The 17,818-nt window shown below is 45.6% G+C and overlaps 1 protein-coding gene across 4 annotated transcripts in view; it reads left to right on the top strand.

Annotated features, from left to right (window-relative positions):
• Nucleotides 1-17,818, top strand: part of EML1 (EMAP like 1) — a 197,211-nt gene that overhangs the window by 138,357 nt on the left and 41,036 nt on the right. For 3 of the 4 annotated variants that reach the window (XM_060161649.1, XM_060161729.1, XM_060161561.1), the window contains exons 4-6: nt 3,931-4,065; nt 16,745-16,773; nt 17,692-17,748. In XM_060161649.1, coding sequence (XP_060017632.1) covers nt 3,931-4,065; nt 16,745-16,773; nt 17,692-17,748 — 221 coding nt within the window. The remainder of the gene's footprint in view (nt 1-3,930; nt 4,066-16,744; nt 16,774-17,691; nt 17,749-17,818) is intronic. The other variant, XM_060161470.1, reaches the window with a different exon arrangement.

The raw sequence follows: 17,818 nt of genomic DNA, 5'->3' as shown, positions 1-17,818 counted from the left end.
TTTGAGATCTTTTCTGCAAAATTTTGGAAAACCAATTCTTGGTTTTAAATCACATAATGAAAGAAAGATGCTGTGGTAACTTATTACATTTAGCGTTATTATCTAACCATAAGAAGAAAGATGGCCATTTTCCCTCTGTTCTCCCTTTGCAGAGATTTTATTATGTCTAAAATTTAGTTTAAATTGGCAAAAACCATTGAATGCAACTGTAGTGTAAGGCAAAGAACCATTGTATTTTCAGAACTTTGGGTTTGAGAGTGGAGGTTGAGAGCAGAAGGGAAGAGAAATGATGGTATCTGCATTTCTACACCGAAAATGCTTGCCTTAAGCAGTAAAAAATTGTGCTGTGTTATTATACAGTCTTTCACAAGCTAGGACTTCTACCACTTTCAAAATAAAGCACATGATTTCTCACTTGCTGTCCAGAGGGAGCATAACTTCTTTGATATTCCCTGCTGGTTGTTGAAGGAGGCTTCTCTCAGTGAGTATACAGTATTACTTCTTCTGGCCGCCCTTGTTCCTGCAGATGTCTTGTCTTCAAGCTCTATTTTCTGTCCTTCACTCTGAGTCCTAGTAAATCCTCTTTAATTCATGAGAGCTCTTGGCTCTCAAAAGGAAATTTCTTGTTTTTTCTACGTATACAACAATAGTAGATTTTTTTAAAAGCTGAACATTTTAATGCAAATGCGTGAATGACAAATATCTTGAAGGAGCCGGATGTATTATATCCAAGTCTGTATGTGCAAACCAAAATGTTTTCCCATTTTAATGTGCGGTGTATTCTGTAATTTATTGAAGTTTACCAAAATACTTTTCCACGCTTTTATTACTGCAGTCGTGTTTATTCTGCTTTGTTTCCGTGCCCCTCACACGTAGATTAAACAGGTCTGTGAGTCTTCTCAATGCATGCAGACTGAACAGTTCCACACCCAGGTGAGGAGTACTTAGATTTACTTTGTAACCCTCACTAATGCTTTGGTAGTTCTACCACCCTTTTAGTGCAGTAGCTTAGAGGGCCTTCTCCGATGCCTGCCATTGATCAAGGCTTAAATCATATAACTGTATTAATTATTGACCTTTATTGGATGTTTAGACGTCCAACATCTCTGTTCAACAGGTCCTCAAAACTAACGTACTTCGGTGTTTCATAAATTGCAGGCGGTCTTTATTTTATTTATTTATTTTTTGGCCATGCCGCACAGCTTGTGGGATCTTAGTTCCCTGAGCAGGGATCAAACGCGGGCCCTCTGCAGTGAAAGCGAGGAGTCCTAACCACTGGCCCACCAGGGAATTCCCTAGGTGGCCTTAACTAGGAGGCCCAGTAGAGAGCAAGGGGTCAAGTAACCTCAGACGTGTTGCTTTGTATCCCTGAAGCTGTCCCCTCATCTGGAGAATAGGGACAATGATAACTTTTGCAGGGGATGTGAGGTTTAAATCAAATGATTCATATAAAACGCGAAGCTCTTAATACATGCGAACCGTTGCTGCCCATGGTTCCATCACTGATCTCCCCTCTTAACTCTTCCAGCCACCAGGTTGAGTGTTGATTATTAGAAAATCGATTAACGTTTGCTATCATTGATTAATAGTCATGGCTTTTCAGCTCTTTAAGGGTGTTTTATACAAGCCTTTAAAATGCCATGAACTTACCCTGAACTCCCACAAGGACACTATGGAGGTGCCGCTCAGGGCTGCCAGCTGCTGGGGCAGTGTGCCTGAGAGCCTCGGCGGGCCAGATGCTTAGCAGAGAGAGCTCCCGCAACGTGAAATTAGCTTGGTGTTTTTCGTCACTGGAAGATCTTGAACTTTAAACATAAAGGTTTCTGTAATGTTTAGACTTCAATCCTAAATTTCAGAGATGTAACGCTCTCCTAAGATCTGTAATTTCCTTGTCCTCAAATTGAGAGTTCTAAAAATTCACATTTTGACCTTAAGGCACACCCGTGCAGATCCCAGCTGTGAGATCCTGGGGCTGTCAATTCAGAGTTTCCTCAGTGACCAAAAAGACTACGCAGAAAGTGTCTTCAGATCATCATGATTATGGTCGTTTTATTTATGTTCATTCACTCAGGGAGCGAGATGGCTTTTCAAAAGCCGATACACCGTGCAGTTTTTGAAAACGTGCTAAGAGATTATTTACTGACCGATCGGAAGTTACAGAGGAGAAAGGACTTAAAGTTGGCCCAAAGGAAGGCAGAGATGAGGAGGAAAAAGAGAATGAAGGGAAGACAGCAGAGCATCCCGTGTGCAAGGCTCTTGCACGTTCTGTGTTATTTAATTGTGAGAAAGGAGGGCTTTGGAATCCAGCCCAGGGGCAGTAGTCTCACTGTCTCAAGCTTCTCAGCTCCTGCCTGTGTCCTCCGGATTGAAATTCAGGTCCGTCTCCACCCTCCCCTGACTGGAGCCCCTGAGGCTTCATCATCATCATCATCATCGAGGTCCCCCTCCTGCATCCACGACCCCAGCACCTTAACTGTCCTCTGGGGGTTCTTCCTCCCCAGTCCCTCGGGGTCTATCTGCTACCTGAGATTCCTGTGGCAGTTCCTCAACCAACGTCTTATAAAGTCACTCTTTGCCGGGGAGGTTCTCTCCGTTCTCATCTTCTCTCCTTCCCGGCGTGGAGATTTCCTCCGCGTCCGTGGTTCAGTGACCCCCCAGTTGACAGTGCCAATCCCAAACCACCTCCTGGGTCGCAGACTTGGCGTTATCGCCCACCTGCACCTTGACTCTGTGCATCCAGACCAGACCTCCCCCCGCAGCCCCACCCGGGAGCGGCACCACCATCCACTCTCGTCCTTCTTTCTTCCTCACGGAGCAGGTGCTAAATTATAGCATCACATGCCTCTGCCTGTGACAGGGTCAGGGTGACACTACCATTGATCGTTTCATTTATTTCACCCTTTCATTTAATTAATATTTATCAAGCTTCTATACTAGGCTCTGCAAAGAATATAAGAATGATAAATGAGATGGGATCTCAGGAAACATATGGCTTAATGATGAAGATAAAAAAAAACAAACAAAGAAACTTTACAGGGCTGCCTGTAATACACTTCCGGGCTCCAAGAGCAAACCATCAACCCACAGCCCCTGCCCTGGCTAACTGACCCCTCACGCCTGTGAATTACCTGTGCGTGTGGTATCCCTTTTCCTAGGACAGGATCTTCCCTACTGTGTCATTATAACACGTTCAAGCCGTTCATTTTCTGTCTCCCAGAAATTCACAGTCTTCAGGAAGTCTTCCCCAGACATCCCTCACCAGGCTTCCAACCACTCTAGTCCCTCTGTTTATTCAGAAGGAAGTAAGCACTTGCATGGGCACCACCTCCAAACAGAGGCATCCTATAGAGAGTGGAATGTCTTTGTCCCACGTACGCCTTTAGACCAGAGTTCTTCCTTATCAGCACTGTTGACGTTTGGGGGTGGGTCATGCTTTGTTGCAGGGCTGTCCTGGGCATTATAGGGTGTTTAGCAGCACCCCTGGCCTCTATGCATTAGGTGTAGCGGCCCTCCCCCTGCCCCCGTTGTGACAAGCAGAAGTGTCTCCAGACATTGTCAGATGTCCCTGGGGGGCAGAGTCACCCCTGGTTGAGCACCACTGGTCTAGACTGAAAACTGCACAAGGGCGGGGTCACCTCCCACTAGGCCCCTGGAGAGTTCTCACGGTATTGTTGGGAATCTTACCTTTCAAATTCCTCTATGACCTTGAACTACACTGATTGCCGCAGTTACAAAGGCAATGAGGAGAGGCATTGATCTCAAGTGACATTCTGAAAAGTTTTTTGATCTCTATAGTTAGGAATTTCAAACCACTCTATCTTTTAAATATCCACATGGAAATAGAATGTTCTATGTATATATCTTCACACTCAGCAATAAAATAAAATCACTCCGTGAAGGATTTCATTGTCATTTACTTTGTACTTTTAGTACCATCAAGAGGACCAGCTCTTCCGAACGGGTATCTCCTGGTGGTCGAAGGGAAAGCTATGGGGATTCCAAAGGAAACCGGAATCGCACGGGATCCACCAGCAGTTCTTCTAGTGGCAAAAAGAACAGTGAAAGGTAAGGGGCGTCTTACTTCTGGTTCCTGCGGTTCAGATATTGTGTGGCCTCTTTTCCCAGAGGTGAATCAGAAGACCCCCTAATACGCACACAAGCTGTGAGCCCTCCATGCCCCATACTCCTTCTCCTGACGTCACTGTGGGCGCTCATCAAACAGCTGCGGGTCACAGCTCACACCACTTATCATCCAAGTAGAAAATTACAACTTGAACTCTCAGGGCTCCTATTCAGACAGAAGTCGTTTCTGAGAATTTGCTTAGTACCAACTCCATGGAATTTGAGAACCTGTTCTGAATTTCCATACGGAGCACTTTATATTTCTAATACTCTCTGCTGCCATTTTAAAATTAATTTTAGTGGCTTGTTTGTGAACAGTATTTTCTGCGACAGACTGGGTGAAAAGTTGTAATTTTATGATTTGTCAGAAACTATTTTTAATATTGAGCTAACACCAGAACTAGGAACTATTTTCTTTCTGGTTTCATGAAACATGCTTTGAGTTTTTTCTTTGAGGTTGGTTTATAATGGATTATGATAGCTCCCTGTTAATAGTAACATTTTATTAGTGAAAGCTAATTTGGGGCATTTTAAGAGCTTGTTGTTTTTTGTTTTTTGTTTTTGCGGTACGCGGGCCTCTCACTGTTGTGGCCTCTCCCGTTGCGGAGCACAGGCTCTGGACGCACAGGCTCAGCGGCCATGGCTCACAGGCCCAGCCGCTCCGCGGCATGTGGGATCTTCCCGGACTGGGGCACAAACCCGTGTCCCCTGCATCGGCAGGCAGACTCTCAACCACTGCGCCACCAGGGAAGCCCTGAGAGCTTGTTTTATGTTTAAGAATGTATTGTGTATTTGAGATCAGTTTCTCTGTCTCTGTATATATCCACTCAATGTACTTTATTCTCTCTTTTTAAACATTGTGCTTTAATTCTATTCTCTCTATTGAGCAAGGCTTAGGAAGGAATTTCAGCTTCACAGGCTAACCATGTTTTGTTTTGTTTTTTTCCAAATGTTCGTGTAAGGAGAAGGCTTAGTCATAAAGCAGTGGACTCCAACCCACAGGCTGAAAAATTTCCAAGCTTGTAAGTCCATTCTGATTCAGTCCTGTAAAGGAAGCTTAAACCCTTTTTCAGTTTTATTCCTAAAAGATATGTTTCGTAGAAAGAGATACAGGGGCCTCTCCTATCTCTAGCAGGTCAAGTCCACAGTCCATTAACAATCTCAAAACCACTAACCTGGGGTTGTCTTCTAATTTAGACTATTAATAGGACTTCTTATCAGAAGATTATGCTAATTGGGTGATAATACCTTGGAAATAAGGCCAAGTAGTTACAATGGTAGCAGAGCGTGAGTGAGAGATGCAGGGTGGCCTTTAGGCTTCTCTGAATTCAGCGTAAGCTTGGAAGTTGACCTGAGATGTCTAGATCTTGGCAGTTCTTAAAAACCTGGCTTCTTCTCTGCACATCTGATTTGTATTAAGAATTTCCAAAAAGAATCTGCATTGTGCAAACTCCAGATCTGTTGTATCTTTTAAATCCTATGGCTTTGCTAAGTGTGCTGGGTAAATATTTCCATGAAAGATATTTACAAAGGGTTTTTTTGTTTTTTAATGCTACCGTAGGAAATTTTGATTTGGAAATGAGGGACTGGGAAAATTTACTAATCATTTTATAAAAATAATTCAGGCAACTAAACACGTCCATTTAAGCATAAATTCTTCGTCTCATTAGAGCCCAGGAATAGTAGTTGAGGCCCACGTAGCACTGAACTGGTTGAGTTGCACCTAAGGAGCTTCAGAGAGAAAGTTCCTGCCTTCTCGTAGGTCATTGCTGGTACCGACAGACACCTTTAGGGGCCCATGGGAATGATGGCAGCAGGAACTCCGACAGAAGGAAGAAATAGCTGAGAAGCAATAGAGGTGAAGGTCAAGCTGGTTCTTCTGTTGCTGCCTGCCCATTTCCCTTCATCTTTCCTTTCCATCCCCATATGAAGAGCCCTACTCTTGGGCTACCTTGACCTTGTACCGAATCAGAGCTGGAGTCTAATGGACCAATGCCCAGTCCCCATGGCTTAAAGCAGGCAAAGAAAGGGATAGAGAGGTGGCCTCGATGCAATTCCCCTTTTAAACATGATCCTCGGTGGTCTAAGACAGCGTGACCTCTTCTGCATCACACACAAGTACTTGTCCATGGTGCCAGGATGCTGTCTTACGTTGTTCATGGTTCCAGAAAGCTGTCTTGCATTTTAACACATTGTCCATGTTTGGTTACTATAAACAGCAAGATGTAATGGAAAGGACACATGCTCTGGAGTAAAAGGGAGATCTGGGTTTGTAAGTGAATTTGGCCAGTTAACTTCTCTGAGCCTCAGTTTTCCCCCTCTGTGAAAAAGGGATTTTATACCTAATTCCCTTCAATCTTGTCAGAGAGCTAACTGGGTAGGAAAACACCCATCGTATCACTTGGCACTCAGTAATGGCAGCTGTTATAAATTGAGACCTGTGCAGAGTAGAAGAAAATAATTCATGAGGCTTTCCAAAATTCTGAACTTCATTTCCTCATTGGTAAGATGAAGGTGGTGGATGACATCTGAAATTATTAGTCTATTTTTGGTCTAACACATATTAACTTACATTCACAGGACACAGTCCTATGAGTGCAACCTGGATTTTGGCAAAATGTAAAATTGGTTGGGGAGAAATAAAGTATTATACAGTCATCCCAGGTTGTCCGAGGGGGATTGGTTCCAGGATCCCACCCCCATACCAAGGACAGACGCTCCAGTCCTTTAGCCCGTGGGTTCTGCATCCAGATTCAACCAGCCGTGGATCTCTACGATTGTGGGTGTTTAATTCCGCAGATGCAGAACCTGCGGATGCAGAGGACCGACCATGTATTCTCATGGTTGTTACTGTCACATCAGAACGAGCTGGTGTGCAGGCCCCGAGCTTCACAGGAAAGCTTATCAGAATGTGAGTGAGTGAGGTGTAACTTTGGGTCTGTCCTGATTTGCAGAAGCAAGTCCTTCACGCGGGGCAGTGCTTTAACTTGTGTCAATCGCAGACTGTCGGCTGTAACGCTCACAGTGACCACGCACCACACACAGTGCTGGCTCCAGTGCACCTGGCACTTCTGTGAAAATTAGAAGGAGGCTCCTTTCAACATTTATATTCCTCAGTAATAATAATTACACTCCCTATAAACTGTACAGATCTTACCGTCCAACATAAAATAACAGTGTTTTTGATGTCCTAAGCATTCCCGTTTTCCAAGATACATTAATTTATTTAATAATAATCACGTGTTCTGTGTTCATAGAAACTATTATTCCTGAGAGTTTCACTTTTTGTGCTCCTGTATCTCCTTTTCTTTGGAAATGGCCGGGAGAGTCAACAGTTTCTCTTGTGACATTGTAGACTTTTATCTTAGAATAGTTAACATTTTAAAATATGTTGCTTGCAATGAGCCACAGAATTTTAACAGCCCTTATTAATCTTTGTACTGACAAACCTTTCACAAGAACAAAAGCAATATATGGCAATGTAATATTCACTTTATATATTATTGATTGTAAGTGAATATTAACAGTTATACAGTGATTTGTGTCATAAGGAAGTATTTATTAAATTTAAATAGGGAATCGCCAATAACATTCTGATAAACAACCTGTACTATCTCATGTCGCCAGTTGACTAATCCAAGAGAGGTTTTTTTAAAATTTTTTTTAAAAAATGTTTTATATCAGACAGAAAAACAACTGCTGTTTGTAATGCATAGTTTATGTTAGATGTTGCTAGACTGATAAAATGTTTCAGTTATCCAACTGGTTCCTCCTTTGTAATTCTGACTGGAATAGGATATATCAACTTTGTAAGCAAGACACTTTGTTTCCATCAAAAAGTTGTTGCAGTATGAGCTGATTTTGTCAGAACAAGAAGTGTTTCAGCCATCTGCTGGAAACCTTGTGACACACAATAAACTGCCCATCTCTGGAGTAAACAAATATGAAGAAAGCTCCAAAATTATGAAGACGTCTGCCACATAAAAGTGTTCCCTTAGATCCCCTTCTGTGTTGTGCAACTGGCTACTTTATCCAGGCCGTGAAGTTCAGAACCCTAAGCGGAACTCTCAGCTCCATCCTTCTTTAAGCTCTAGCGTTCAGTGAGGCAGTCTTGTTTTTTTTAATTTATTTTATTTAAGTAGAGTTGATTTACAATGTTGTGTTAGTTTCTGCTGTACAGCAAAGTGGTTCCGTTATATATATAATATATATAATTATAATAATATAATATGTATATTCTTTTCTATTATGGTTTATTACAGGGTATTGAATATAGTTCCCTGTGCTATACAGCAGGTCCTTGTTGGTTATCCATTCTATATACAATAGTTTGTATCTGCTAATCCCAAACTCCCAATCCATCCCTACCTGCCCCCCACCACCGCCCGCCGCCCCCAGCAACCACAAGTCTGTTCTCTATGTCTGTGAGTCTGTTTCTGTTTCATGGATAAGTTCATTTATGTCATAGTTTAGATTCCACATATAAGTGATATCATATGGTATTTGTCTTTCTCTGTCTGACTTCACTCAGTATGATGATCTCTAGGTCCATCCGTATTGCTGCAAATGGCATTATTTCGTTCTTTTTTATGCTGAGTAATATTCCATTACACACACACACACACACACACACACACACACACACACACACACACACACATCTCCTTTATCCATTCATCTGTCGATGGACATTCAGGTTGCTTCCACATCTTGGCTATTGTAAACAGTGCTGCTATGAACATAGGGGGTGCATGTATCTTTTCGAATTATAGTTTTGTCCAGATATATGCCCAGGAGTGGAATGGCTGGATCATATGGCAACTCTATTTTTAGTTTTTTGAGGAACCTCCATGCTGTTCTCCATAGTGGCTGCACCAATTTACATTCCCACCAACAATGCAGGAGGGTTCCCTTTTCTGCACACCAGTGAGGCAGTCTTTTGATTGACACCTCAGGGTCCTCAAGGCTCAGCATTGCTTTTCTTTTCCTTTCGCATCACTGATGGTGGAATGTAAATCTTAATCTTCAGCCTGGGTTCAAGGTCCTTCATCTACTGGCTCCTCACCCTGTCTTGTACCCTGATATCCACAGCTTCCAACACTGGCTCTTACTTTCCCCCAGCAGGATTTATTTTCCTTTTTGTAGTAATCTATTTATTACACAAGTAAACATGTGTTTTAGGATATCCAAATGTACAAAAGAGAGGAAAGGAAAATCCCCTATTATCTCAGCACTCAGAGAACTCACAGCTACCATTTTATTGTGTTTCCATCCAGACTTTATTTCTAGGGTGTTGCATGCGCGTAGGGTATAACTTTTACATAAAGAATATTCTTCTGCATACATTTTGTAACCCTCTTTTTCATTTGCTGTATGAGCATGTCTTTGTGTCAGGAAATATACTCTTACAACGTTATTTCAGATGTGGATCATTATTTATCTAGGCGAATGCACTTTTGTTGGACGTTTGGATACCAACAAGGCTTTTCTAGTCCTGTCAGACCAGCCCAACATCTAGAACAATGCCCAGCATACAGTGGGTACCCAATAAACATTTGTTGAACAACTCGTTTTACCCCAATCAATATAACAAAACGAGTGTAGACGGATGGGGCATTATAGCCATAACCAAATTTTAATCCCAGCTCTGCCACTTTTGTTATGTGACTGTGAACTAGTTACTTAACCTCTTTGGGGTTTCCCTCAGCACCAGTAAAAACTAATACCTACCTCTCAGGGCTGTTGTACGGATTAAACAAGATGGTGTGCGTAGCGTGGGGCTGGCCGACGTTGGCGCTCCATAGATGGTGTGAGTACTGATATTTGCCTTCTCCATCCCAGAGTCGGAGCTGATGTTTGTACACCTTTGCTCACCCCACTCCCCAATCTTGAGTGCCTCTCTTTTCTTTTTTTGCGGTACGCGGGCCTCTCACTGTTGTGGCCTCTCCCGTTGCGGAGCACAGGCTCCGGACGCACAGGCTCAGCGGCCATGGCTCACGGGCCCAGCCGCTCCGCGGCATGTGGGATCTTCCCGGACCGGGGCACGAACCCGTGTGCCCTGCATCGGCAGGCGGACTCTCAACCACTGCGCCACCAGGGAAGCCCTTGAGTGCCTCTCTTTTTTGGGACATTCCAGAATTCTCCAACTCCCATTTCTGATCTCACCCCAACCTGAAAAGGGAGGAATCAGAAATTCTGAAGATTTCTCTCACCTTACTCATACCCTTTCCCAGCACTGTTTGACTCACTGAGCACCTACCATGTGCAGGACAGAGCGTAAGGCTTGGCGGGAAGTGGGAAGGAAAAGCCCACGAAGACTCATCCTCTCAACAAATACGAATGACACCCACAACTGAAAAGGGCCAATGTCCTTCATTTCCAAAGGTCACAACACACACCAGCGAGGGAAAGGACAGTTAACTCAATCGGAAAGTGGGTAAAAGGTTTGAACAGAGACAGTTCGCTGAGAAAGAAATACGAGTAGCCAATTAACTAAGGAAAAGATATTCAAACTCAGTCTTCATTAAAGAAACCCAAATGAACATAAGAAGATAGCATATGGAGAAAAATCTTTTTTTTTTTTTTTTTTTTTTTTGCGGTACGCGGGCCTCTCACTGCCGTGGCCTCTCCCGTTGCGGAGCACAGGCTCCGGACGCGCAGGCTCAGCGGCCATGGCTCACGGGCCCAGCCGCTCCGCGGCATGTGGGATCTTCCCGGACCGGGGCACGAACCCGCGTCCCCTGCATCGGCAGGCGGACTCTCAACCACTGCGTCACCAGGGAAGCCCCTAGAAAAATCTTTTTATTGTAGTATTAGAAAATCAAACAGATACCAAAACCAAACAAATGCAGAGCTTGATGAATGACACTTTTTAACACTTAGTAAGTGGAGGTTTGTCCCTTGTCCTAAGTGGCATATGTATGTGTCTGGAAACTTGGCAGGAGGAGAGCTCCAGCTAATCCTTCAGGATGCCCCTTTCTCTGGGAAGCCTGCCTGAGCGCCCTGGTCTGAGTTAGCTGCCTTCCAGATTGCTTTGTTCCTGCCCATTAACTTTATCTGTAACTGTAACTCCTCCCTCCCCCCCCAGGGGCTTCCCACACAGTCCGCCCCCACCCCCGCCCCCTTAAGCTTTGGGAGGGCAGAGCTGTGTCATGTTTTCTTCTTTGTATTCCTAGCACTCTGCACAGTTCTGGCACACAGTAAGTGCTCAGTAAACATTCGCTGAATGAATGAAAGGATGTTACCTATATACTGTACTTAGATTTTAAAACCATAGTCATTTAAGAACTATGCGAACAGCACCACCTACTGGTAGATGATTTTAACAGTATATTTTGGATTCCAAAACGTTGGAAATTAGGTGATTTAAATGAATCTTTTTTTTTTTCAGATGAAAAGATTGTTTCACTCTTTAAGCCAAGAGGTCATTTAGTTTTTAACAAATGTTAAAATAATAAGTGCTGGTATGGTATTCTTTATCTTGTTTTAGTTTTGAGGCTGTTAGGTGAAGAGCTCAAAAGTACATACATGTATTGATAGGTTATTGTCCGTGAAATTAGGAGGAAGAGGGAAGTAATAGTAATTAATAACCGTGTGTTAGATACTTTGTCACATGTTATATACGATCCTGCCGGTACCCTATGCCTCACAGTGGTTTTAGTCCCATTTTTGTAGATGAAAGAATCTAAAGTTTATGGAGGTAAAATGATTTGCCCAAATAAAACACGAATCCAACTGCCTTCAAAATCCGTGCTCCTGGGACTTCCCTGGTGGTGCAGTGGGTAAGGCTCCACGCTTCCAGTGCAGGGGGCCTGGGTTTGATCCCTGGTCAGAAAACTAGATCCCACATGCTGCAACTAAGAGTTCACATGCCACAACTAAGGAGCCCACCTGCCGCAACTAAGGAGGCCTGGAGCCGCAACTAAGGAGCCCGCCTGCTGCAACTAAGGAGCCCACGTGCTGCAATTAAGGAGCCCGCAAGCCTCAACTAAGACCCAGTGCAACCAAAAAACAAAAAACCCTGTGCTCTTTCTGCCACGTTTAACTGGAAGTATCGGTTGGAAATGTGTATGAAGCAGTAGTTTTTGTCCCCAGTAGCAACTTCTAAATATTTTAAATAGATGGTTCCTGAATGACCCTACTTATAGTTAACAGCTGCTTACTTAAGGGCAATTTATAAAAAGAATCATTATTTACGTAGCAGAGTATCTTGACTCCCAGCAGGGATCACATTTCATCAAGTGAAGTCATTTTCAGAAGGGAGTCATGGTATGTATGCCGAGAGGTACCATTTTTGTAGATGAATAAGTTGCAGGGAAAAAACATGTTTGACTTTGGAACGGTCTCCTCCTCGATCAGGCCTTATTAATCATTTTGTAAAGCAAGTATCTCTGCTCGGAAGCATTTGGCCACCGTCAGTCTGCCCTAATTCCCGTCTCCAGAGCTCCCTGTTACATGCGTCACCCATGTGTCGGAGACCGGCTTTCAGGACCTTGGGGTAAATTAGTAACAGATACGAATGTGCTAAGCGCGGATCCCACCGCAGAGGAGCAGTGCAGGGAATACTCGTTGCATCTGAGTCTGAACGAGTTCTTGGCTGGACTCTCCCCCTTACAAACACCCAGCCCACAGTGAGTCATCTGAATGATATCAGATGAAGGGGAAACAGCCACTTTTGACAGTCCCGGCAACCAGAGTCCACAGTGAACGTTTTCGGGGATAACATGTGACTTGGGTGATTATAGCTGCTTCGTGGTGTGAGCTCACAGCTCCAGGTGGGAGTTTTTCTTTGGGCCAACTGTCTGGTTTCCTCCTACTGCCTCTAGATCCAGCTACTGGTCTGGTGAAGGCTCCAGGCTTCCTCACGTCCTCCGTGACCCCCAGGTACTGCTTCTAGTTAGGAGAGTCTCCCGAACCTTCCAGCTTTAGGGAGTGTACAGCCAAGCTCTTTCAGCAAGTCTCCTTCCTGCCAAAAGCAGAGCAGTAAAAAGACCCGCACTGGATTGCACCGTGGTTCATTTTGGAGATATTGGGCCCAGCAGCCTGAGGCCGGAATAGCCAAGAGACGAGGGTTTGCTTGCCAGAAGGGAAATCCTTTCTCTCCTCTGGGCTTACTTCAGTCCTGGGCTTCAGGATGGGGAACATCTGCGCTGACTCCAGACTCGGACAGGGATGGATGGAGCCTCATTCTGGTCCCAGAGTTTATTCACTCTCCCCCCGCCCCCAGGAGCCACACCCTGGCGGCAGAGGCAGTGCCAAGTCCCCCACTTCAGTTTTCCATTTAGCCCATTTAAGGAATGGGTGCCCAGGGACAAATTACACCACACCTTGAGAGGCAGTCGTCTCCCGTTCCAAGTGAGCTCACAACCCGAGCGTGTTTCCAGTGTGCTGGGTCTGAAGGGCCCACCCACTCTCAGCTCTATTGACGGTGAGTTCAAGATCGGACAGGTGATGGGCGCGCGGCTGCCATTCACCGATTTTGACCTGGGGCCACAGCATCTTTAACTTTGGATACTCGTCATCACATGTTCTGTGGGTTTGCCCTTCTATCAATAGTTGGGAAGATTTATTGTCATTTTATAGGTTTGTATTTATAAGACGTGCATGCGTGAGTTGGAATAGTACCTTTTCCCAGGCTTCTTGCCTTTCAGGAGGGTGGTATGTGGGCAGGAATCGTGGGTTCTAAAGTAAGTATAGTATATCTTTCTATAAAAATTGAACTTTCTAAAATAACGAAGCCTAGCGATAGTATGTTTTCTAAATACAATACCTGTATACCCAAAAGGTAAGGCATAGTTTAGAGCAAGGTGTAAAGAACTATGAGAACTTCAGTACCTGGTACCTCTCAGTGACCTTTAGCTGTTAACACTTAGCTGCCTTTTTCTGGTCTTTTAACTGATCTTTCATCCATCTTCTTCAACATCAAAATTCCACTGGCTTCCCTATATTTGAAGTTCAAATTCCCCTATGGATGTTCTCTTTCTAAGAGGAACATAATCTGTAATTGCTCTTTTCTGTCTCTAGGGAGGGTTCCAGATTGCTTATGTCTGTTTCATGGACTTGGCATCTTTCTGCTTTTGTGATCAAAGTCATGATGGAAAAATAACATTCCTGTCTTCTAATTCCCTGTCTGGCTTACCTAACCAGTAGGTTTGCTTTGTAGTCTTCTGTTTTAGCTTTTCCTCTTGTGTCCTTGCCCTGCCTGTGAATCTAATAAGATATAAAAGTTGCAGTTAAGACTTAACGCTTCTGCTTAGAAAATCACAAGAGTGTCACTCCCCCCAACGACGAGAACAAGCCAGGTGAGCCCGCCGTGGAGCCGAGGTCACCGAGTGATATGACGAACTCCAGCCCCGAAAGTGACAAGCCCCTCTTAGGAGGGACTGCCCTGGCCGCCGTGATCTTTGGCAGAGCTGCAGGAGAGGAGGAATGGTTGTAAGAAGAAAGGAGCTGACAGCTTGTAGAATCCCGAGAGGCCGAGTGGTGTAGAACTCTCGGGAGCCCCAGGCACAAAGGGAACCTTCACACACACGTACCCCTTTTCCACAGACCTTCGGTGAGCTTGTGACAGAGCCTGGGAGCGGGACAGGAGTTCTGAAGCCACCCCTTCTGAGCCCAGGCATGGCACCTGCCGAGGGCCCAGCCCGAGGGCCGGGAGGGATGCTCCACACTGGGCCTTGTGTGGGTACCACCCCGAAGGAGGGACGAAGATGCTGAGAGGGGGCCCTGGAGGGGCTGCATGCCGTGATGGCGCAGTAAAGGCTGAGGACTGACCGGGAGGACAGCGAGAAACGCCAGGCGCCAGGAAGTACCGGCTACCTCGGGGGAGGTGGGGGGCAGCAGGGCCGTCGGGACAGCCCCCAGCGCCCCCCTGGCCAGACGCACACCCACGGGGCCAGCTGGGATCAGAGGCAGGGAGGGCTCCAGGCCTTACCAGCTTCCAGGCAGCAGCTGAAGACTGTTACAGGCCCCGGGACGCGGTCGTGAGCAAAGATCTCTGCCCTCCTGCGCTTCTGGGGAGAGACAGATTAATACAGATAAAGCCAGGCGGGGCGTGGTGAGCAGGACCGAGGAGGCCGCAGAGTGGAGCATCGAAGAAGGCCTCTCGGGGCGGCTCTGAGCACACGCCCGGCCATGCGCTCTCCAGGGGGGTGGGAAGCTGGGGTCCACACTGGGCTTGGGAGCTGCTGGCCCAGTCTCGGGACAGCAGGGACAGAGTGTCTGGAAGTCTGTGACTGAGGGGAGAGACAGGAGGATGAGATCGGAAAAATGTCGGGGTCCACAGAGGTTGTTTTGGGCCTTCAGGGCTGATGGAAGTTAGACTTTTGTGTTAAATGGTGTGCGGGGCCTGCAGAGTACTATTTTCAGTGACCAGTGGTTCGCATGCAGAAATCTCAGCCCATAGCAGATCCACCTACTTGAAACACAGTAAACCACTCTTAAAGCATCAGTAAAGAGTTTCCCGCCATATACTCATAAAATTATCTGAAAATCAAGGCCATTAATAAATAATATCATTTATTACATCATGGGATTAGGGGTAGTTTTTACTGGTGGTGTTTCTCAATGTATTTCAAGTTTAAAATGAAGGAGAAAGTAACATTAGGACCGTATCTGCTCCAGTATGTGTTTTTCAACATGTACGCACAAAAAATGTAGGCGCCTCTGCAGGCTTACAGTTCTCCCAGCCCTCTCTGGGACGGGTTTCGTTTATTTACTGTGTCTTTTCCACATCTTAAAGCGGGAGGTACTCTGGTGGGGTAGGGGTACCTTGGAAGACGGCATAGACATCGGAGTCTCACAGGCTTGGCTTCAAGCATTGGCTCTGTGTTTGAACGGGACGCACTTCCTGCCGTGCTTGGGAGTCCCTTCCCTTGTCTGGCACGAGGTGACAGTCTTCCCACAGGCGGCTGTCAGGTTGTCACGGGGAGGGCTGTGCCCTCCTGCACTTGGGGGGACTCCCCATGCAGGCTCGTCCTGTGGGAGGATTGCCCCTAGGGATGACCTCAGTCTCTGGTGGTGTGAACCTGAACACGGTGGGGTTCTGGTTTCCCAGGTGCAGTCATGGGGGGTCTCGGCCTGGCCAAGGCCCACAGTGGGGATCCTCACATGTCCCAGGATGTGGCCACACCCTGACATTCCTTATTCTTCCCTCTCTTCCACCCCTTCATCTTCCCCCCGCCCACCCCGTACCCATCCCTGCTGGGAGCTGGACGCTAAAAGCTCTCTCCCCAAAGCCCCTGTGACAGGAGTTTGCTAGTTTTAAGTAAGTTCTTCAAATAATCTGCCAGAAGAGCGTGGAGAAGGAAAACAAACCTTTCTACACATTTAGGCAGGGCTGTTCCCGTCGTGATGAGCCACATGTTTTCCGTCTCCAGACCTTTATCTGCTCTCATAAAAAGCACATCTTTGGTGGTAAAGTCGGGATTGTCGTCTCTGGCACCTGGTTTTGGACACTTCTGCTTACGTTCCTCCTCTTTGCAGTTACATGGTTTTGTTTTTCTTTTTAACAGCATCCGTGTGACAAACTGCGGCAGCTAGTGGGGTGTGGGGTCTTCTGTGAATGAGACTAACCACCACCCCCAGCCTCCCTTTACAAACTGGTTTGGTTTTATCTCCACAGCAAACCCAAGGAGCCGGTCTTCAGCGCAGGTAAGGCTGATTGAATGTTGGTGCGGGCGTCCCTCAGTCACCTCAGGACTTGAGGGGCGATAAGAAGTAGTTATTCAGGGGCAGCTGGGACGGGCAGAACATGGGGGTCCATGTGGCAGGACTGGGGGCTGAGCGCTCACTGTCAGCCTGTACCTGGGGGTCTGATGGCTCACGTCATACAGAGACCACCCAGAAAATGGTCATAAAGACTAAACCCTTTACTCACCCCCTTTAAACCGATTCAAGATACATCAATAAGGAGGAAGAGTGAGATGCCATTATACTGAAACAAAAGTTCTAGGTTAAGAGACTCCTGTTGCTTTGTTATCTCTTCCTTACTAATGGGGCTCCCCCCCCCCATCATCAACATTTACATTTCTCTGAAGGGGAAAGTTTCTGATGCATCCAGTTATAACTTTGTCTAAAAGCAACTTTTTTTTTCTTTTTCTGCCTTTGATTTCCTAAACTGCAAACTAATAGTTCATATATATCTTTCTATATGTCTTTTCTAACACATTTTATAATAAGGGAGCTGCTATTTTGAGAATAGTAACCTTATTTGAAAGTGTGTTTAAAAACGCAAAATCATTGACAAGTGTGCAACGGGTTAAATAAATTCATTTAATTTTCCAAGGTTTTTTTCCCCCTTAAGTGCACAATTGAAACATGAAAGTCGGACTTTCCTATTTATCCGCATGTGCTTCAGTATTCATTTCGTTTTCAAGAAGCATGAAATTACTCACTGAAAATGTAATCACCCTAAGCCTGCAGAGCTAGGTCTGGAGTGCACTTGTCAGAATCCCCGAAATGTGTCCAGGTTTTTCTAGCAGGGGGCCGGGAGCCTCTCGGCCTGAGGGCTCGGGAGTGCTCCCGGGCAGGCCAGTCACTCTTGCAGTGCCCCATCGTCTCTTTACCCAGCACTTCTGTCTCTGTCTCCGAAATCACAAGGGAAACGCCGGGTGACACACTGCAAAGGTAGGCGGCATTTCTGAAACCTCATAGCTCTCTGAGCAAAGCTGTGACCCAGGCTGCAGAAACTCTTTTC

The sequence above is a fragment of the Lagenorhynchus albirostris genome, chromosome 1 (assembly GCF_949774975.1).
Source record: "Lagenorhynchus albirostris chromosome 1, mLagAlb1.1, whole genome shotgun sequence".
Taxonomy (NCBI): Eukaryota; Metazoa; Chordata; class Mammalia; order Artiodactyla; family Delphinidae; genus Lagenorhynchus; species Lagenorhynchus albirostris.
This window is presented reverse-complemented; position numbering and strand designations above follow the sequence as displayed.